The 23,786-nt window shown below is 42.2% G+C and overlaps 1 protein-coding gene across 1 annotated transcript in view; it reads left to right on the top strand.

Moving 5' to 3' along the window:
* Positions 1-3,128: 3,128 nt before the first annotated feature.
* The window catches only part of ptena (phosphatase and tensin homolog A), a 25,964-nt gene continuing 5,306 nt past the window's right edge, over positions 3,129-23,786 (top strand). Inside the window, exons 1-7 of the mRNA XM_063006708.1 lie at positions 3,129-5,683; positions 6,864-6,948; positions 7,690-7,734; positions 11,375-11,418; positions 14,467-14,705; positions 15,055-15,196; positions 17,580-17,746. Of these exons, the coding sequence (XP_062862778.1) occupies positions 5,605-5,683; positions 6,864-6,948; positions 7,690-7,734; positions 11,375-11,418; positions 14,467-14,705; positions 15,055-15,196; positions 17,580-17,746 (801 nt within the window). The 5' untranslated portion in view covers positions 3,129-5,604. The remainder of the gene's footprint in view (positions 5,684-6,863; positions 6,949-7,689; positions 7,735-11,374; positions 11,419-14,466; positions 14,706-15,054; positions 15,197-17,579; positions 17,747-23,786) is intronic.

Here is a 23,786-nt window from a genome sequence, read left to right as displayed (position 1 = left end):
CATAGGATAGATAGATAGATAGATAGATAGATAGATAGATAGATAGATAGATAGATAGATAGATAGATAGACAGACAGACAGACAGACAGACAGACAGACAGACAGATAGATAGATAGATAGAAAGACAGACAGACAGACAGACAGATAGATGGACAGATAGATAGATAGATAGATAGATAGATAGATAGATAGATAGATAGATAGATAGATAGACAGATAGTAGATAGATAGACAGACAGACAGACAGACAGATAGATAGTAGATAGATAGACAGACAGACAGACAGACAGACAGACAGACAGACTGATAGATAGATAGATAGATAGATAGATAGATAGATAGATAGATAGATAGATAGATAGTAGATAGATAGACAGACAGACAGACAGACAGACAGACAGATAGACAGCTATATAGAAATAGATAGACAGACAGACAGACAGACTGATAGATAGATAGATAGATAGATAGATAGATAGATAGATAGATAGATAGATAGATAGATAGAAATAGACAGACAGACAGACAGACAGACAGACAGACAGACAGACAGATAGACAGACAGATAGATAGATAGACAGCTATATAGAAACAGACAGACAGACAGACAGACAGACAGACAGATAGATAGATAGATAGATAGATAGATAGATAGATAGATAGATAGACAGCTATATAGAAATAGATAGACAGACAGAGATAGACAGACAGACAGACAGAAACAGACAGACAGACAGAAAATCGTACCATACAAGTTTTACAATCAAACATTTAATGAGGTTTTGTTCTGATGAATCTGCATTTCAGGCATCCACTGTTTGGCCTCATTGGAACTTTGTTAGTTGCTTCGTATTTGTAATTAAGTGTTATTTATCAGAGCTCGTGCAGTTGATACATGCTGTTAATAACTGCAGCTCATGTACAATTATGAAGGTTTGGTCAGAATGATTCCTAATAAGATCTTTAATATCTGTTTGTGTTATTACTGTTGTATTCTAGTTGAGTTTAGTCTTCAGTAAAAGTGAAATAATTAGAATGACATTTCTGTGCAGCTCCATGTGGTTTTATTTAAACCCACATCCAGCTACAGTTCAGCAGATCTGAGATCAGCCATGTGTTTGTTATAGGAAATGATGTCACCGTTTATGGCTTATATAGATGAGATGTGTTTCACTCTACCGCCGCCTGCTGGTCAGTCCTGTCTCCATCAACACAGTCCCTGATCCACCTCTCACTGCTCTCTGGAGGTTTTGTGTTCTGTACTCAGTCACATCATTCCATTCAAAATGCTAAAGATCACAGAATGTGACAGACATAAAATCATAATCTTGCATAAGCAAGGTCACTACTGGATAATCAAGATGTGCCTTTCAAGCTGTTATTAAGAAATGTAAACAATAAGGAGAGGTCAAAGACTAAACAAGACTGAAGAGCCAAGAAAAAAGCCAAGTCCAGCAGGAACCTGGCTCAGCATTATGTAGCTTCATGTGGATGCCTGGCTGACCCTTTTACAGTCCAAAGAAGCTTGTGAATGGTATTTTGGAGGGGTAGCACCAATAATCCACTTTTACAGAAGGGAAACACGCTGATATTTGCTAAAACTCATGAAGATTGCAATCAAGATCAGTGAGAAAGATTATTATGCATTGACAAATCCAAGTTTGAAATGTTTGGGTCTTATTGTTCACAATATTTGAGAAGAAGAGTTCCAGTTTAAGTTTTGCCCGGTATTTAATTTGTTTTGATGATATACATAATAGTACACATTATAGACATGTAACAGACATATTTAACATACCAGACAGCACACGGACTGTTAACAAGTATTTAATCAAGGGACCAGAAGGAGTGCTTGAGGCCTTAAATGAAACATGGTGGAGGGTCTGTTATGGTTTGGGGCTGCAATTCTAGTAATATAGTCCTCCAAATTCATTGGATCATGGATGCTGAAAGGTACATACAGGGCTGTCATTCCTTCTGGAAAGCGCCTGCTTGGGAATGGTTTTATTTTTGAGCATGATAACGATCCCAAGCACACTGCTAATGCAGTAAAATCATATTCTTGTTAGTATAGTGGACAGTATCTCCGCCTGTCACATGGAAGACCGTTTGATTCCCCGACGGGGAGACGTGGTTGTGTTTAATAATATCCCTCGGGATAAGTAAAGTATCTATCTATCTATCTATCTATCTATCTATCTATCTATCTATCTATCTATCTATCTATCTATCTATCTATCTATCTATCTATCCATCTATCCATCTATCCATCTATCTATCTATCTATCTATCTATCTATCTGAAGAGAAAACCAACGGCTGAACACTGACAGTCATGGACTGACCTCTACAGAGTCCAGACCTGAATATTATAGAGGCAGTATGGGATCATCTAACCAGAGAAAGAAATAAAATAGCCTAAATCTAAAGAAGAACTGAAAGAAGTGCTGAAAGAAGCCTGGTTTAATATAACAGAAGATTATTTCAGAAAACTACAGGGTAATCCCCCCCAAAATTGCCAAGAGAGGCCACACTAAATACTGACTTTTGACTTTTTCTATGAAAAAAAACCCCCCACAAACAAGTTATAAAAGAAATCGAATCAAATGTATTTTATTTATTTGATTTTTAGTGTTCAAATAACTAATTCAGAGCTGCAGAAATTATTAAAAAATTCAAGTATATATAAATAAAGTATTTAGGTTTAAATATGACATATATAATGTAAAAAACACATATTTTAAACGTTTCTATGTATAAAATCTATATAATGAGGTAAGTGATGTGACTGTAACACGCTTCCCCAGAGAGCTGATCACGTGACCACTTTGACAGTCGAAGCGCGCCCAGCGGTTCAATTCGTATCCTTCCGCGTAACCCTAAACCAAAGAAATAAATTCGATCGGTCTCGATTTTTGCGTGGATATAAAAACAAAACTTCGAATATACTCTTAAACAGCGTGATTATTTAATCGTCACTGAGGTAATCAACGAAAGAACTCGAGCGAAATGCTCCGATCTATTCGATTTGCCGCGGGTGGATACGGTGTTTAATGTTGCCAGATCTAGCTTCTTTTTTCCTTCGCTGGAAGCCATGATGGAAGTTTGAGTGAGAGTTCAGCTGTGGAGACGCCGATCGAATCTGAGAGGAAAGACATGATTCCCTTCGATAAATCCATCATCTAAGCGCGTCCTGCAAATCTGCAACTTCACATTTACCACAGACTTTAGGTGGAGACTGTCAACTTCAACAGTCTGCTTGCTTTTTTTGTCGGAAATAATCTCGACCTTCCGAGCAGCAGATGATGGTTCTGTAGGTCGGATTTGGGCTTTTAAAGGAGAAGAAAAGAAGGAATGGCTGCTGTAGAGTGACCCAGAGTGGTTCTTCTCGATGTGGAGTAATGTTTATTGAGATATTAGAGAAAATGGAGGTGGTTTTGTGCTCGGTTTGGAGGTAAATCACGGCGGATCTCATGCTCTGTGTTTGGGCTCCTGGAGGATCGGAGAGCCCATTTCTCTCCTGGAGAGGGACCCTCAGGATTTCTGTTTTTGTTTTACTACCAAGCTTCATCCTGATCCGCTTTAGGACTCATTTATGAAGCCTAATACACCTACAGAAATCAGCTATTGGTGGTTAGGCCTGCTTTTGGTGGAATTAAAGCTGTGCAAGGGCCCTTAAAGCTTTAGGACTCTTATAACGCACCTAGGACGCATTAAAAGCTGAACAATCTTGGATGTAGATCTCTGAAGAGGATCCTGCATGTTTCCTGAGAGCTTGGACATCCTCTGGACTTGCTTATATATCTAAGTAATCCTGCTTTCACATCTGCAGCATGATACCTGAAGCTTCAGACCTGGTTCATCATCAGCCTGGATTTATTTACACACGTAAAACGTCGCAGTTATAAACCTGAATATACATCTTAGTTCCAGACCAGAGGGTTTGGAAATCTGCTTTTATTATACGCATATAAAACACCAAGGACTGAGAGTAATCCTGATCTTACATCTGCAGCCTGGACTTCTTATCTGGATATATTCAAAGAGACAAATAGAACAATATTACTTTACATCTGCAGGCTGATCTGTGGACCGTTTTCTTTCCAGAACTGAATATTTAGTGGCAATCCTGAATAATTTATATATACATACACAGCACATTCACGATGCCATTACAGACTTAAATAATACTGCTTTACGTCTACGTCTTGAAATCCTGCACATTGGTTCATCTTTAAACCTGAATTGGGCTGATCGTCCAACAGGCAACTTGAAGTATTATTTATATTTGAGAAGAAATCATATCGACCATCTATATGACTGTTTTCTTTTGAGATCAGATCTGCTGACAATCTACGTTTATTTGACTCGTTTCTTTATTCGCAGCCTAATTTCTCTTCAGTCACAGGAAGCTGCATATCTAAAGTGACACCGACCATCTTCACGACACAAAGAAAGCGTTCATGAGTCTGTTTTTACACCTGGGACCTTCGACGTGAAGCTTCTTCTTTTCAAGACTGTGAAGACGTGCTCGTCTGTATTAATAACACACGTATGAAACGTTCAGGACGCGTCATAGTATGAGGACTTTCTGACTTGGTTATAGCTCTCTAGCATCACGGACACAGTTATAAGACTAAGAAATAAATGCTTTTACATCCGACCTGCTACTTGGAGCTTTAAAGGAAATGGTGACTGGAGAGAACCCATCTATTCATAGGAATCAAATCTAAATACATCTAGAATAATTACATCTGCTTGCTGGAGCTACAGACCTGATTTAATGGCTGTGTATGGATGTATTATGAGCATCAAGATGCACTTATAAACCTGAATAATTCTGCAACCTGCACCACCAAGCTCAGAAGATTTTGTGGTAGTCCAGCTTCAAATAAAGAGCTTAAATTGCCAGGAAAGATTGAGAACTCTGGAGAACCAGTCTATCTTTAGAACACTTCAAGTCTGATAAACCTGAATTATCCATTCAACCTTCTATTTGGAGCTTCAGAAATGGTTTATCTACAGTTATAAGCTTATAAAGCATTCAGGAGCGGTTATACACCTATATACTTTTTACAACTTGATTAAGGAGATGATTGACATTTAAAAAGACCCTGATCTTCTGATCCAGCTTTACTGTATGCTTGAAAAGCCTGAAGATTTTCTGTTCTTCAGATATTTAGGATGCACTTGTACATCTGAACGAGCCTAAATAATCCTGCTTTTAAATCTAACCCGGAACGGTGGAGCGGCTCAGGGACGTGAAGTCTGAAACATCCTGGTCTCTATCAGCTTAATCTGCTACAGAAGATCTGCATGGACGATGTTTCGACTTGTGGAGCGTTCGGGATGCACATATGAAGCTTGAGAAACTTCAGACAGTTTTACAAGTATTAGAAGATTTGTACCACATCTAAGTTCATTCTGGGACCTTCTGACCTGCTGTACTGAAGCTCCCACTTCATTCTACAGCTATAGAACGTTTAGGAGCAGCTATAAGCTTCGTTTATTCGACTCTCTACATGTATGTAAATATCTACACATCAGAATAATCCTGCCATAAACGTCTGAGAATAATATTAATAATCAAACTCAGAACTGCAATGGCTGCCATCATTAAAGAGATAGTGAGTGGAAATAAGAGGAGGTACCAAGAAGATGGATTCGACCTGGACCTCACATGTATCCTTTCCTTATAATTCAGTTTTCTTTTATTTACTGTGTAAAGTTGTGTGGTTAAATGTGGGTGACTTGATGGTTCTAGGGTAAGAACACGAGTGATTTTTAAAGCTCACATTGGTGTCTAAAGGTGAAATGCTGGATGTACCACCAGATAACCAGTTCAGAAATGGACCATTTTCTAAAATATGGCAAATTTTTTATTCCGTATGGGTTTAAAAGGCTCTCGGTCATGACCGAATATACACAAAATACCCCAAACATGGGTCAGCAATCAGTAACTGGGGTTATGTGCTGTGTTTGCTTAGGCTTCATCAGAAAATGGCTTAAAATAGATACCGTAACTGTGCCAGAAATGAAAGAGGTTCAAACATGCATCCAAAACCATAAATATTGAGTCAGAACTTCATGTGCACCGTTTACTAATGTTGGGTTAAATTAAATGTAAAAGTTAACAAAAATGAAAACCATCGAGACCCTAGACTCAATAGACGTCCTGAGGTTGACCATGTGATTTGTTCACCTGAGTTGGGTCAAAAATGCATCCAAACCAAAATGGGAATTAAAAAAACACCTTTAAAAAACAAATTGATCTATGAAAAGTTTTTAATTTGGAACCAAAATGCAGCATAAACATCAAAATGGGTTTATGTTCCAAAACCGAGGTTGGTCATACACTCTGTTTGCTATTGCTAAGTAAAACTGGATTTAAAAGAGGCCAGAAATGGAACTCGTGCAGGTCCAGATAGATCCCACGATGGGTCCATATTCCAAATTTCAAACTCCTGTAAGGAAACGTGTAGATAATCCCAAACTGGTGTGTGTCATTGGTTCTGTGAGCAGGATTTGGGACGGAACCGAATCCGATGCTCAGAATGTGGGTTGAACTTAAGAGCTAGCTTCTGTCATTCAACATGATGCTGAAATGGATCCATAATCCAAAACCAAGGTTGGTAAAAATGCAGCACAAAGGTTCATAATGGAACCAGCATGAGATTATAACCCACTGAGGAATAAACAGGGTCTTTCACCAAACACGCCGGGTCTAAAAGAACCAAAACCCATGGTCTCGGGATGCGTCTCATTAAAACATAAAACGTTCCAGACCGGCTTCATACGTGGTGCAGAGTCGTGTTGATGTAATGTGATTGGTCGATATCGGTTCCTTGATGCCTTTGATCAGATATTTATCCCAACATCATAGCGATGGGTTTTCCAGCGGAGAGACTGGAGGGAGTTTATCGTAACAACATTGATGACGTCGTACGGTGAGTAACTGAGTGAACTGGAACTCTGATGTCCAACATCAGTGTCCGACCTTTGAAATGCACTTTTGACTCGATGGGCATAAATTCCCACAGACACGCTTTAAAATCTTGTGATAAGCCTTGCCAGAGAAAGAAAGCAACCCCATAATAATGTTTATAGTTTGGAGTGGTATGTCCACCAGGCTTATGGTCAGGTGTCCACATACATTTGGTTAGCTGCATACTGTGTACTACTGAGCCAGAACATTAGTTACCAGGTACTATGTTGTGATGAGGAGGACCGTCCTACGTGGTGGGTTCTGATGCATCTCTTCCACTGATTGACGATGAGCGCGTGCCCGGCCGTCCACATGATCTTCTTCTGTTGCTCTGTCCCTCCACTGACCGCTGTGGGTGGGGACTCGCAGCACAGACCCCCCCTTGCTGTTTGGGAGATTCTTCAATCGTAACGATCCGGTCCTGATCAAAGTCCCTCAGGTCTTTATTTTGATCAGATCTGCTGCGTTTAACACCTGAACTATGAGGAACCTCCATCAGATCAATATCTAACAGGGGTGGTTTTAATGTTTTGGCTCATCGGTGGATGTACCCACTCAGTAATTAGGGGTTGGATGATATGTTACGGTAACAAGTGTTTATAATTGTTATTATTTTTAGCTTAAAATGGTGCAATGTTAAAGATTCTTTATAACGATTAGAATACTAAAGAAAATAGAAAATAAATGTTTGATTTGTTTTCAGGTTTTTGGACTCCAAACACAGGAACCATTACAAGATCTATAACCTGTAAGTCCTCTCACGTCACCGATCATCTCAAACACGCCACATCCTAAAGTAACACAGAGCCGCATCCACTCACCTCAGTGACGACGCGTCACTCTAATCTGATCACGTTTTTCAGTAACGAGTAATCTAACGCGTTACTATTTCCAATCCAGTAATCAGATTAAAGTTACTTATCCAAGTTACTGTGCGTTACTATTCTTGCGTCTCGGGGAGTGACGTCTGGCCTACGCGACAATGAAGTCACGGGCCGCGTCCGGAATCGCATACTTACAGAGTGTGCACTAGATTGGAGGAAGTGTGCACTACTCGGCCGGTAAAGAAGTACATACTTCCAGTACAGAAGTGTGCAGTATGCACACAACAACATACAGTGTATCACAAAAGTGAGTACACCCCTCACATTTCTGCAGATATTTAAGTATATCTTTTCATGGGACAACACTGACAAAATGACACTTTGACACAATGAAAAGTAGTCTGTGTGCAGCTTATATAACAGTGTAAATTTATTCTTCCCTCAAAATAACTCAATATACAGCCATTAATGTCTAAACCACCGGCAACAAAAGTGAGTACACCCCTTAGTGAAAGTTCCTGAAGTGTCAATATTTTGTGTGGCCACCATTATTTCCCAGAACTGCCTTAACTCTCCTGGGCATGGAGTTTACCAGAGCTTCACAGGTTGCCACTGGAATGCTTTTCCACTCCTCCATGACGACATCACGGAGCTGGCGGATATTCGAGACTTTGCGCTCCTCCACCTTCCGCTTGAGGATGCCCCAAAGATGTTCTATTGGGTTTAGGTCTGGAGACATGCTTGGCCAGTCCATCACCTTTACCCTCAGCCTCTTCAATAAAGCAGTGGTTGTCTTAGAGGTGTGTTTGGGGTCATTATCATGCTGGAACACTGCCCTGCGACCCAGTTTCCGGAGGGAGGGGATCACTCTCTGCTTCAGTATTTCACAGTACATATTGGAGTTCATGTGTCCCTCAATGAAATGTAACTCCCCAACACCTGCTGCACTCATGCAGCCCCAGACCATGGCATTCCCACCACCATGCTTGACTGTAGGCATGACACACTTATCTTTGTACTCCTCACCTGATTGCCGCCACACATGCTTGAGACCATCTGAACCAAACAAATTAATCTTGGTCTCATCAGACCATAGGACATGGTTCCAGTAATCCATGTCCTTTGTTGACATGTCTTCAGCAAACTGTTTGTGGGCTTTCTTGTGTAGAGACTTCAGAAGAGGCTTCCTTCTGGGGTGACAGCCATGCAAACCAATTTGATGTAGTGTGCGGCGTATGGTCTGAGCACTGACAGGCTGACCCCCCACCTTTTTAATCTCTGCAGCAATGCTGACAGCACTCCTGCGCCTATCTTTCAAAGACAGCAGTTGGATGTGACGCTGAGCACGTGCACTCAGCTTCTTTGGACGACCAACGCGAGGTCTGTTCTGAGTGGACCCTGCTCTTTTAAAACGCTGGATGATCTTGGCCACTGTGCTGCAGCTCAGTTTCAGGATGTTGGCATCTTCTTGTAGCCTTGGCCATCTTTATGTAGCGCAACAATTCGTCTTTTAAGATCCTCAGAGAGTTCTTTGCCATGAGGTGCCATGTTGGAACTTTCAGTGACCAGTATGAGAGAGTGTGAGAGCTGTACTACTAAATTGAACACACCTGCTCCCTATGCACACCTGAGACCTAGTAACACTAACAAATCACATGACATTTTGGAGGGAAAATGACAAGCAGTGCTCAATTTGGACATTTAGGGGTGTAGTCTCTTAGGGGTGTACTCACTTTTGTTGCCGGTGGTTTAGACATTAATGGCTGTATATTGAGTTATTTTGAGGGAAGAATAAATTTACACTGTTATATAAGCTGCACACAGACTACTTTTCATTGTGTCAAAGTGTCATTTTGTCAGTGTTGTCCCATGAAAAGATATACTTAAATATCTGCAGAAATGTGAGGGGTGTACTTACTTTTGTGATACACTGTATTTATCGTCTTTTTGTTATTTATTCATCTTTAAAAATGTTATTTTATTTATCTCACTTACACCTGTGAACAGAGGACGCCGTTTTCACACAATGTTAGAAATGTGACCATCGCGACTGTACACGCATTTTACGCCATCCTATGCTCGCTCCCGAGAAGTTTGGCGAGCGATGCAGGGCAAAGAACCGATTTATTTTCAAACGTACAGTACAGGCCAAAAGTTTGGACACACCTTCTCTTCAATGTTTTTTCTTGATTATTTTTATTTTCTACATTGTAGATTAATACTGATGACGTCCAAACTATGAAGAATTATGTAGTGAACCAAAAAGTGTTAAACAAACCAGAATATGTTTTATATTTTACCAACTCTACCTCTGCACAACCCAACTGATGGTCTCAAACACATTAAAAAAGCAACAAATTCCAAAAATTCACTCTAGACGAGGCACAAACATTCATTGAAAACCATTCCAGGTGGAAACCTAATAAAGCTGGTTGAGAAAATTTCAAAGAGTGTGCAAATCTGTCATTAAAGCAAAAGATGCTACTTTGAAGAATCTAAAATATAAAACATATTCTGGTTTGTTTAACACTTTTTTGTTTACTGCATAATTCCATACGTGTTCCTTCATAGTTTGGATGTCTTTAGTATTAATCTACAATGTAGAAAATTTAAAAAAAAATTAAGAAAAACCACAGGAATGAGAAGGTGTGTCCAAACTTTTGGCCTGTCCTGTATATCAGTGTAACCGTTGTTGGTACGCAGAGGAAGATGTTAGTTGACATGCTAGAGCGTTGTGCCACCTCATCCCATTGGTTTGAATGGCACGATGCTAAATGTGTTAGCTTAGTAAGAGAAACCCGATGTAATCTCTGTATAAGTAGCGCGTCCGAATAACCCGAGTTATAAATCGATGACTTATTAGAATCCTCTCTACTGAGGCAGCTGCCTGTGTAGGCAGTAAGAGCGCGGGGCAGCTCACTAGCTTCTGGAACACACCCAGGGTAACGTTACTGTACGGTTATGCTCGCACATTATTTAAAGTTAAAGTTGTTTGTGAGCTATTTTTTAAAAGGATAAAGCCGCCGCTCAGGTGGCGCAGCGGTAAAAACACACGCCGCGACCGGAGCTGGATCTCGAGTACGTCGTATCGAATCCAGCTCCGCCTTACCGGCCGAGGCCGAGCGGCTATATGAACGACGATTGGCCTGCTGTTCAGGTGGGCGGGACTACGGTCGGATGTGGGTCTCTCTAAATTAAATTATAATGCAAGAAAAAGAAATGTGTGTCCAATGGCATTATACAAGCACAAAACAAAAAAAAATCGCAATCGATAATCTGTAATAAATGTGAAAATAATGTAGAATAAATGTTTTTGCAGTATTGCCCAGCCCTACCTCATCGTTACTGCACCCCTCACCCCCATACACCTTCTCACCTTCATATCAGACTTTAAATAACTCCCTGTTAGATTAGTACTGACGCGGCATCTGAACATGCCAAACTCACAGCCTAAGACCGGTGGAGAGATTAGAACCCGGGTCTCCAGGACCCTGGAACTGTGCACCACCCATACACCATACAGAATTGTATATTATAAGTATGAATGCTGGGTTTGTGTTTCAGGTGTGCAGAACGACACTATGATGCAGCTAAATTCAACTGTCGGGGTAAGTACACCAAAAACGGGCGTGTCTGGCGGGGGGGGGGATTTGCATTGTAGTAAATCAGGCTGCATTTCATTCAAGCGTCTGATTGGTTGATGAACATCAATGTGTGGCGCCTATCCATACACACTGAGCACTTTATTAGGAACACCTATATGTTATGTATATTTATAGATGAATTACTCATGAACGTATAGGGTATACAATTACTAACAGTGGCCAATCTGTAGCTCTGTCATTACGTTATAATGTACAACCTATCAGCCATAACATTATGACCACCTCCTAGTTTCTACACTCACTGTCCATGTTATCAGCTCCACTTACCATATAGAAGCACTTTGTAGTTCTACAATTACTGACTGTAGTCCATCTGTTTCTCTACATGCTTTGTTACCCCCTTTCACGCTGTTCTTCAATGGTCAGGACCCCCACAGAGCAGGTATTATTTAGGTGGTGGATGATTCTCAGCACTGCAGTGACACTGACATGGTGGTGGTGTGTTAGTGTGTGTTGTGCTGGTATGAGTGGATCAGACACAGCAGCGCTGCTGGAGTTTTTAAACACCGTGTCCACTCACCGTCCACTCTATTAGACACTCCTACCTAGCCGGTCCACCTTGTAGATGTTAAGTCAGAGACGATCGCTCATCTATTGCTGCTGTTTGAGTCGCTCATCTTCTAGACCTTCATCAGTGGTCACAGGACGCTGCCCACGGGGCGCTGTCGGCTGGATATTCTTGGTTGGTGGACTATTCTCAGTCCAGCAGTGACAGTGAGGTGTTTAAAAACTGATAATCATCCACCACCTAAATAATAGCTGCTCTGTGGGGGTCCTGACCATTGAAGAACAGGGTGAAAGGGGCTAACAAAAGCATGTAGACAAACAGATGGACTACAGTCAGTAATTGTAGAACTACAAAGTGCTTCTATATGGTAAGTGGAGCTGATAACATGGACAGTGAGTGTAGAAACTAGGAGGTGGTCATAATGTTATGGCTGATCGGTGTGTGTCCTACGTGAATGGACATACTGAATGTTTTAGAATGACGTGAGATGGTTTAATGCATCTGAAGCAGAGCAGAACACTCGGATGAGTAAGTCTGTGCAGCGTCCATGGGTGTCGTCATCTTTGCACTGCAGGAGTTCTGGGACGTGTAGTCAGTACACCAGTGTAGAGTCTGCAGAGCTGAACCTCCACCACACTTCTGCTGATGAACAGCTCTGTAAATAAGAGGAACCTGGAGAGGGGAAGTGGACCAGGTCACATTTACATCTGTATTTATTAAAGCACAGTTCAGGTTCCTCTTCCATTACAGTGGAACTGAAGGGGGTTAGAAATTAGGGAATAGAAATTTAGCCCAGGAGCTTCCGATTAAGAATGAAAGTCAATGAGGGTTCGTTTTATTTTAAACATGTTGAGATTCTGTCTCTCTTATTAATGTTCTCTGTTGCTCAATTCTGGATTATTATATGAGCAGTGAATAAAAAGGAAGTTCAGAGAGGAAGTTAAAGAAGCATTTTTACGACAGGGGGAAATATTTAGCACACACGCCGTGTACCGTTCTGCCTCGTGGGAACTTTAGAACTCGGCAGCGATCACAGAAGTGATGCAACCAGTGAAAGTTCTCATTTACAGTGGGGTGAGATGATGGTTCTTAGTTCAATTCAAATCAGGATGATCTATATTATTATTTACGTTCACCTCCAGAGGTTTGGCATCCTTGGGGAAGATGATCTAAAGCAGCGGAACCCAAACTTTTTTGCACCAGGGACCGGTTTCATATAAGATATAATTTTTTTTGCTGCAATGAGATGGTGCTCCCACCTAGTGGTGATATGAAACAATAACACCCGAAATATAAGCAGTGAAAGCTGCTTTTGTTTTCTAGTGCTGCCACTAACGACTATTGTTCTATCAATTAATCTATAGACTATTTTATCGATTAGTCGATTCATCTAAACGATTAATTTTCCTCCAAAAAACTTAATTCAGAATCTGATTTAATCTTCTTTTATTCTAACACTAAACTGTAGGTGATAATAATCTAACCCAGAACTAAATGTAAACAGGGTTTATGTTCATATGATCACATTCTCCATATTAAACCGAGTGCAGCTCGTGTTCATGCTGTTCTGTACACACAGCAACGTGCTTCACCTTACAGCAGAGATAAAATAGTTAGATGTAGCCGCGTCTCATTAAGTCCGGCGTACGGTAACGACAGAACGATCCCCGATCCTAACCTCCACATTCACTCAACACTTACTGCACATTCTAAACCATGTAAACACGGTGCTGAGTGTTACGCTGTTACCGGCGCATTCACATGAGAAGCTTTTTGTGCTTCGAGCGCCGACGCAGTAAAGTGCGCGGCGGTCTGACTGAACTCGCTAAGAAATACGCTATTCCAAGATCTCCAGGATTAAGAAGCGTAATGAAACGATATAGACGTGTAACACGGCGCCGGTGCCGCTGTGGTACCATCAAAGCTTTACACAGTGAACAAACCAGCTTTTAGTTCTGTACCAGGTTTAAGTCTCACCAAACTTTGGATGATTTGGGTCGTGGAGACCTTTGATCTTTTATTTGAATCGTCCTCTGACGGCTGCAGACGGTGTTTTTTTTAAGACTCCACCAACCAGTGACCGGAGCAGATACGACTGAGGTCCTGCACACGGCGAGTAGTGCTGAGGGAATCACATGAACGCTTATATGTGTGGAGACGATGTAGAAATTATACAGGATCCTTTATAAACATAGTTTTAAACACCATGCATCCACTTCATGCATCGACGTCATCGACTAGGTCGACCAATCGCGGCAGCACTGCTCTAATTATTTGTTCTTTCTGTGCGGCATGGTAATAATAAATGCCCGGTGGTTGGGGACCACTGATCTAAAGGGTTCTTGAGGTCACGTTAAAGATGTGAGAAAACGTTCCTCAGTACTTTGTGCATCTTCTCCTGTAGCTGTGCAGCAGATGCAGGTTCTGAGACCTACCCCGAACCCCGCCCGCCCTCACTTCCTGTGTGTTTGTGTCTCCTGCAGTGGCTCAGTACCCATTTGAAGACCACAACCCCCCTCAGCTGGAGCTCATTAAACCCTTCTGTGAGGATCTGGATGAGTGGCTCTCCGAGGACGAGAACCACGTGGCTGCCATACACTGTAAGGCGGGGAAGGGGCGCACGGGGGTCATGATCTGCGCCTACCTGCTGCACCGACGCAAATTCCAGGAGGCGCAGGAAGCGTTGGATTTCTACGGTGAAGTGAGGACCAGGGACAAGAAGGTACGCCGTGTAGAGAAAAGGGACGCTATACGTCGGGTATCGTCCATCTATGAGCCGTGTTCCCTCCATGATTAGCCCCTCAGCCCCACCATCAGATCTTGTGTAAGGGATGAAGTGGTGAGCAGCAGAAGAATCTCTGTACTCACGCTGCTGAGAATCTAATCAATAATCAGACCGTCCAGCCCTGCTAAATCTAATATTCAACTTTTACCAAGACTTCCTCCAGACATCTGATCTTGTTAGAGATCACACTTGTGCACACGAGAGCAGATTTACCCCCCCCCCCCCCCCCCCCCCCGGAGCTCTGGATGATGACCTTAATCGTGCTCTGTTCTTTCCTCTCGCTCAGGGCGTAACCATCCCGAGTCAGCGCAGGTACGTTCACTATTACAGCTACCTGCTGAAGAACCAGCTGGACTACAAACCCATCGCTCTGCTCTTCCACAAGATGATGTTCGAGACTCAGCCCATGTTCACCAGTGGAACCTGCAGTGAGTATGAACACACCAGGATCACCCAAACCCAAACCCAGAGCTGTTCTGTATGGTTCCATCCACTGGGTTTGATTCCTGATGATGATGATGATGAGTTCTGATAGAGTTGTAGTTGATGTAATGATGGAAGGTATCAGGGTTTGTTTTTATGGTGCACACTTGAGCTCTCCTGATTGATGAGGTTAGGGGGTTTTATTGATTTCGTCTCTGTCCGGTTTTGATTGACTCAGCAGCTTCCATTCAGGTTTAGGTCACCGAGTCAGAATCCCGACGGAAGGATGGAGGGATGAAAGTAGGCAGGGATAGATGAGAGAGGGATGTAGGCAGCGAGGAAGGGATAGATAGTGGGATGGAGGGTGGAGGAATGAGGCCGGGACGCGATGGATGGTGGAATGGATCAGGGGGATGGAAGGATGGAGGTACGGTGAGATGGGTGGAGTGAGGGAAGGCGGGTGAATGGTGGGATGGGCAGATTGCGGGAGGGTGGAAGGGATAAATGGAAGGGAGGGCGGGTGGAAGGGATGGATGGAGGGATGAGGGAACAGAGGGATGTAGGCAGCGAGGAAGGGATGGATGGAGGGTGTGATGGAAGGGATGGATGGTGGGATGTAGGAAGGGAAGGATGGAGGAATGAGGCAAGGACGAGGTGGATGGTGGAATGGATCAAGTGAGGGAAGGATGGAGGTACAGTGAGATGGATGATGGATGGAGTGAGGGACGGAGGGATGGAGTAAGGGATAAATGAATGCATGGATGGAGGTAGGGATAGAGGAAAGGGAGGGATGGATGGAGGCAGTGATGGAAGGGATGGATGGTGGGATGTAAGGAGGGAGGAATGGATGAGGGAAGAGGTGGATGTAGGCAGTGAGGAAGGGCTGGAGGTAGGGCGTGATGGATGGAGGGAGGGAGGGAGGGTTGTAGGCAGTGATGGAAGGGATGGATTGTGGGATGTAAGGAGGGAGGGATGGATGGAGGGATAGATGAATGGATGAGGGAAGAGGTGGATGTAGGCAGTGAGGAAGGGCTGGAGGTAGGAAGCGTAGGATGGAGGTAGGGCGTGATGGATGGAGGGAGGGATGGGCAGATTGAGGAAGGGAGACGTGTAAGTAGATGGCGATGGATGGATGGATGGATGGATGGATATATGAATGGATGGAGGAAAATAGAGATGTAGGGAGGGATGGATTGTGGGATGGATGGAGTGGTGAATGGAGGGAGGGAGAGAGAGATGTAGGCAGCAAGGGAAGGGCAGTATGGAGGTAGGGTGTAAGGGATGGATGAATTGAGTGAGTGTCAGGGATAAATGAATGGATGGTCTGTGGGATAGGTGTGAGGGATGGATGGTAAGATGGAGGGATGGAGGTAGCTGGGTACGTTTGTGAAGACAGATTAAATAACCCGACCATGTAAATGCTGCAGCTCTGTGGCTGCTGCTTCTGATGTAGGAATTCAGGTTGAATCATTAATAAGTGCTAAACGTGTGTGTGTGTGTGTGTGTGTGTGTGTGTGTGTGTGTGTGTGTGTGTGTGTGTGTGTGTGTGTGTGTGTGTGTGAGATTGAACCCTGGTGGTTAGTGCTGGGTGTGTGTGTGTGTGTGTGTGTGTGTGGTTGGACTGTTTCCATCAGGAAATGTTCTAGCTGGAGCAGTAAAAATGATTCTACCTGCAGAACAGAACAGAACAGAACAGAACAGAACAGAACAGAACAGAACAGAACTCGCATCAGATTAAACCTGTTTCAAGTTCTGAGGATTGTATTTGATTAATAATTCTAAATACGTTCAGGATCAGAAGTATGTGGACAGGTCATTACATGAGTATTATTGTATATCGGTGCAGAGTTCCATTAGAACTGTACTGTAATATTTATTCCTATTTCATTTTATTTTCATGTTTACTAATGTTCTAACCTGGCTAGGGTCACAGTGGGTCCTTTTACTTTGGAATCACTGGGTACAGTGCAATACTTTCCACCTTTGTATTAAATATATAAATATAATACACAGACTTTTTTTATTTAGTTTAAATAAAACGTCTTAATTTATGAAGCCACTGAGCAGATTTAAAGACCGTAAGAGACTCATAATGAAGAGCGAGCAGGTCGAACACCTCCTGTTATTATTATTATTGTTATTATTATTAGTATAAATTCACTATCTGTTTGAAGTTTACAGGATTAAAACCTGTGATAGGACGACTTGTTTAAAACAGGAACTTGCAGAAGTACTTCCTGTGAAGTGAGATCAGGAAACGAGACGTCGTCCAGCCTCGTCTTCACGCTGACGTCACACGGTGGCCGGGTTATGAAACGATCACATCTAGCGCACGATTAATGACATGCTATTCTCACCCCCCCCCCCCCCCCCCCCACCCCCCCTCAGACCCCCAGTTTGTGGTTTACCAGCTGAAGGTGAAGATCCACACGTCCCATCCGGCTCACATGCGGCGGGAGGACCGGCACGTGTTCTTCGTGTTACCTCAGCCGCTTCCTGTGTGTGGAGACGTCAAGGTGGAGTTCTTCCATAAACAGAACAAGATGATGAAGAAGGTACGTGACCTTTGACCCCCTGCGTACACGGGGCGCGGGTTTGTCGCGCTCGTGTGAACCTAGGGGTGATTTTAATGTAGCCAATCCACCTCCTGCATGATCTGGATAGGTCTGAGGTGACCAGAGTTCAGAAACCGACACTGACGCTGGAGGAACATGCCAAATTCCTTATGATTAGTGACAAGAGGCCAGGCTTAAGCTGTGCAGCACCCATTCTAAATCACTGCCACCTGTGTGTGTGTGTGTGTATCGTTGTGAGTATCCAACGTTTATATCACTGTGGTCGCCTCACATCAAGAAGGTCCGGGTCCTGTCTGTGTGGAGTCTTGCATGTTCTCCCCGTGTCTGTGTGGGTTTCCTCCAGGGGTTCTGGTTTCCTCCCACAGTACAAAGACTCGTGAGTGTGTTTGATATTAAACCTGAGCTGATGGATCTTGTGTGAGCAGTAACTACATGTCCTGTCACGAATGGAACCAGAGTGTGAAACAGGTCTGTGGTTTTGAACTCTCGAGTTCTGATCTCCGCTCTCCTGCTGGTCGGCCGGGTGCTTGGGTGGCTTAGGCAGTGGTGAAATACACTAGCACACCAGAGCTGGGATCTCGAATACATCCGGCTGGGCTGGGCAGCTATATGTTGTTCATGCAGACCAGGGTTACTCATAACTGGCGCAGTGACGACCTCTGCTGGCTGATTGATGGAGCCGCACAGAGTTGGGGAACAATGCCGAACAGGGCGTGTCTCTCGGTACACAAGGCTGGTGCGGGTGAAAAGATGCAGTCGGTGCCGATCACGTGCCGGAGGGGGCGGGTGTCGGTCGTGAAGCTCCTCGGTCAGCGGTGGAGGGCTGTATCGGTGGTGGGAAAGCGTAACGCTATCAGGGTAAATGGATATGACTAAATTAGGGGAGAGAATTTTATTCGTTTTAAATAAACGCAGTTTCCTGCAAAGCTATCGGTGATTTTATACTAATCAGTTGAAGCTGGTGTGCAGGAGATTGAGGATTTCTCTTTATCAGTGAAACCGATATGAAAATAGAACTTAACAAGTAGAACCAAATCCTCAACGTCTCTCTCTTTAACACCAGGAGGTTGTTGTGGCCATAATACTTTTACTTTATTTATTTATACAGGAAAATTTAAAGCAACATCAGAATATCCCACATTTAAACTGGCCTGACTCAGTTAAAAACTGGTTTACAGCAGATTCCTGTTCTGCAGCACAAGAAGAAAACACAGAAACAAACACCAAAGCAAACAGAATAACTAAAACATTGAAACATGAAATACAGTAAAAACACACAACAAATAAACAAACAAATAGTGTGGGGGGGGGGGGGGGGATTTTACATTACAAACTTAGAATCAATGATTAGAGATATAACTTTCCATGAGATATTGTTTATAAACTTGTTGTTTGAAATGTACATTAGATGTACTTGTTCTTATATTATATGGAATCTCATTCCAGACTTTGGTGTATGTATAAAAGAAATAAAAAAAAATCTGTAGCCATAATTGTTTTTGTAGGCTGGAACTGGAATAAGTACATTTGAAACTGTTCCTGCCTTTGGTTAGACCTTGGAAATAAATCAATCAATGATGAAGGAGAATGACTGTTGAAACTGAAAATAAAATCTCATAGCTTGAGTATTTACATAATGCTGAAAAGTCGATGCCTTTGAATGTGTAAGAGCAACACAGCGATGAGTCCAAAAGGGCAGATTTGTGTGGATTTTGTAAGCTCTATTATAAAGCTCAACAAGTGGTTCGATCATTTCTTTAGTAGTAAGGGACCAAACAGGTAAACGATACGAAACCATTGAAAGAATCACTGCATGTAAGTATATATAAGAAAAGTTTTTTTTGTTAAATTCTGGATATGATTTAGAAATGTAAGATGGGAATCCAAATAAAGTCCTAAATATTTATTGGTGATTTATAACTTAGTCTGCCTGTATCGTTCGCCGGTATCAGAGTGTGCTTAGAAGAAACAGATTTATTTCTTTCATAGGCTACGTAGCTCACCCGCAAAAAACAGTAGTTTGTAAAGATATGGCTTAAAGAGAACTAAAGCTGCAGCAACTCCAGCAAGAAACAGACCTGCAGACATCTGTATTGGCAGGAATAAGATGTTAAATTGCCGCGCAAGTTCACGGCCACAACCGGCCGCCGCCGCCGCCGCCATCTTATCGTCCAAATTGTTTCATCTTAAAGATTGGACTCCCGTGCATTTCCTGATAGCGACTGATCTCGGCGATTTACGAACAGCTTTAAGAACTCGAGCGTTTCCCAAAATCCTTCTTCAGTCTGTGAAATTACGAACCAGGTTCGAGTTCTTTAATGACTCCGCCAGTCGAAAACTGAATCACCGATTATCATTTAATTTCTCATGATTATATCGCAAACACACACAAACAAATAATTCATTAAGAAAACATTATTATAAACTAATAACCAACATCTTTAAATTACTGGTATAAAACATTACATTTGCAATTTCTATTTATTTCATATCGGGCCTATAAATTGGCGCACAATTAACCTTTCATGCATCAATCCAGAAGCATGGTGAGTCTACAGCGCAAACGGGGGCACGATTTAGGAGAGGGTAAGGGTTAGGGTTAGGGTTAGGATCTGAGACAGGTGGAGGTGAGTTATCTGCAACAGGCCTTACTGTGGAAGATGAAGCAACACTGAGAATACTAGGCCCAACAGGAAGTAGATGTGTGTTTAAAGCTCCCATCTATTCATCTGCCCCACCTCAGCCTACATCCCCTGTGTGATCTTCACTTTGCAGCAGTGCTTGGTCTCCTGAGCCGTCCTCTGCACAGTCCAGTCAGATGGCTCCACCTGGTCGACCAGATATCATGGCCAAGCAGCGTTCAATGGCAGAGTTACAGCTAACCAAGCTATCCATGTCTGTGCCAGTTATACTGCCCTCTGAACAAGCATTTCATTTATTTCATTTAGATGTGTACATCAGCAAATGATCTCATGTACAGTAAAATCTTTTGTTTGTTCTTGTATGTTATTGAGTAAAAAAAAAAAAAAAAAAAGACATTTCTGCATTTTAATTTAAAACACTGCAGAAGTGCAAAAATAGTAACAGCACCACCTATAATTATTATATTGTGCAAATAATGGCTACTGTTATCTTAATTAGCTTTATCCTTTTAAAAAATAGCTCACAAACAACTTTAACTTTAAATAATGTGCGAGCATAACCGTACAGTAACGTTACCCTGGGTGTGTTCCAGAAGCTAGTGAGCTGCCCCGCGCTCTTACGCCCGAACTTGCAAATAATAATTTATTATGTACGTTTGAAAATAACTCCGTTCTTTGCCCTGCATCGTTCGCCAAACTTCTCGGGAGCGAGCATAGGATGGCGTAAAATGTGTCTGTGTAGAGAGCGCACTAGGGTTTCGAACACACACCCTCCTGTGTGTGTGTGTGTGTGTGTGTGTGTGTTTTCTTCTGTGCGTGACTGAGGTTAGCACGCACACCTGTGAGAGGTGGTCTGTGAGAATAGCTTCTGTTGGTATTTTAAGTTAAATATAAGGTTTATAAACTTGTACAGTCGCGATGGTCACATTTCTAACATCGTGTGAAATCGTTCGTCCGAATTAAACGAATTAACGGTGAAAATCGCCCGGCACTACGACAATACATATTTTTATAGTCAAAACTGAGGCAAATTAGTTGCATTTATCGTTTTTGTGCACGCAAACTTCAAGTTAAGAAGTACTATTAATTTTTGAACAAGTTTAAGTACTACGTTAGTTACAAAGGGATTTAGGAACACTCGTAAATTTATGAATGTTTTTAAGTACGAGGTTACAAAGTACGTAGAGTAGGGCTGCAACTAACGATTATATTAGTAGTCGAATAATCTGACGATTATTTTTTCGATTAGTCGACTAGTCAACGATTATTTATGTCATACCCTCCATCTCTGCCATAACATAATAAAACCCTGTTATGTTATTCAAGTTCCAATATTAAATTAAAATAATGACCCATAAAACATGAATATGAAAATTAAGCTTGATAGTTTAATCAAATATATTTGAAACATTAATACACAATCACAATAAAACAATGCAATGAAATAAGAAAGCTTTGGGCAGCATTAGAAGCTGTTATGTTTCAGAAGTTATCACTCCGGAAGTCAGAAACATTTATAACATGTGGTTGAGAAACATGTGAATGCTGTCTGTGAGGATCTCATCCATCTGAGGGGAGCATGAACCTCTTCTCATCCACACTCCATTGCTTAGTGCTATTAATAGAAAGAGTAAAAGAGAAAGCTGTATTAATGATCACAAACTGAAGGCTGTGTATCATAGTTTATTACAAATACACTGTGTTCCAAATTATTATGCAAATAATATTTTCTCAGATTTTCCAAAATTACCTATATGAATTGCAGTCATTGTAATTTTACAGTCATCAACTATTAGAGTACAATTGAAAGGTTTTTGAACAAACTGCCAATGATAACAGTATATTTTTAAAAAAATAATAAAACACTCAAAATGCATGTTCCAAATTATTATGCACAGCAGAGTTTTCAACCTTTTCATTTTTATAAAGAACAAAAAAATGGTCATTTGTGAAATTATAAGCATTAGCAGGTTATTACAAACTGAAATCAAACAGTTTTCAAGTCAAAACTTTATTCTAGGTGATGTTACATTTGCACATAGGACCCCTTGTTCGAAAGGAGCTTCTGAACTCTCTCGTCCATTGAATTTGTCAGGTTTTGGATGGTATCTGCTTCAATTGTTTTGCATGAGGACAGAATACCCTCCCAGAGCTGTTGCTTAGATGTGAACTGCCTCCCGCCATCATAGACACTCCTTTTGATGATGCTCCAGAGGTTCTCAATGGGGTTGAGGTCAGGGGAGCATGGGGGCCACACCATAAGTTTGTCCCCTTTTATGCCCATAGCAGCCAGAGATGCAGATGTGTTCTTTGCAGCATGAGACGGTGCATTATCATGCATGAAAATGATCTTGCTGCGGAATGCACGGTTCTTCTTCTTGAACCATGGCAGGAAGTGCTGTTTGAGAAACTCCACATACATTATGGAGGTCATCTTTACCCCTTCAGGGATCCTAAAGGGGCCGACAATCTCTCTCCCCATGATTCCAGCCCGAAACATTACTCCACCTCCTCCTTGTTGGCGCCGTAGCCTCGTTTGCATGGGGTGTCCATCAACCAGCCATCCTCCACTCCATCCATCTGGACCATCGAGCGTTGCACGGCACTCATCGGTGAACAAAACAGTTTTGAAGTCAGTCTTCATGTATCGTTTGGCCCACTGGAGCCGTTTCTGCTTGTGTGCAGTGGATAGAGGAGGTCGACAGGATGGCTTACGCACAGCTGCAAACCTCTGAAGGACCCTGCATCTTGTTGTTCGGGGGACGTTGGAGGCACCAGCAGTTTCAAAAACTTGTCTGCTGCTATGACGAGGCATTTTTGCAGCTGCTCTTTTAACCTGACGTAATTGCCTGTTGGAAAGAGTCCTCGATCTTCCCTTATCAGCACGCACACGTGTGTGCTCTGAATCAGCTACATACTTCTTGATTGTGCGATGATCACGATGAAGTGTCTTGGCAATGTTGATTGTAGTCATGCCTTGACCTAAACACTCCACAATTTGTTGCTTCTCAGCAGCCGACACATCCTTTTTCTTTCCCATTTTGGCTGAAAATGTAGGCTGCTTAATAATGTGGGACAGCCTTCTTAAGTAGTCTTGCCTTTAATTGGACACACCTGCCAAACTAATTAGCACAGGTGTCTGCAATTGCTTTCAGTGATATAAAGAGCCCTGACACACATCACCATCAATGAGTTTAACTGACAAACAAAAACATTCTTACCTTATCACTCCTAAACACTTTTTGCATAATAATTTGGAACACAGTGTAGTGTACCGGCTATGCTAACTAAACCATAACAGGTTAAATATCTGAACTGAATTATCTGCTGAGCTAACTAGCTATCATTAAGTGTGGGAGGCTTATTATTTAGAATGA

The sequence above is a fragment of the Trichomycterus rosablanca genome, chromosome 13, assembly GCF_030014385.1.
Source record: "Trichomycterus rosablanca isolate fTriRos1 chromosome 13, fTriRos1.hap1, whole genome shotgun sequence".
Lineage (NCBI taxonomy): Eukaryota > Metazoa > Chordata > Actinopteri > Siluriformes > Trichomycteridae > Trichomycterus > Trichomycterus rosablanca.
The sequence above is the reverse complement of the archived record's forward strand: the minus strand, read 5'-3'. Positions and strand labels throughout refer to the sequence as shown.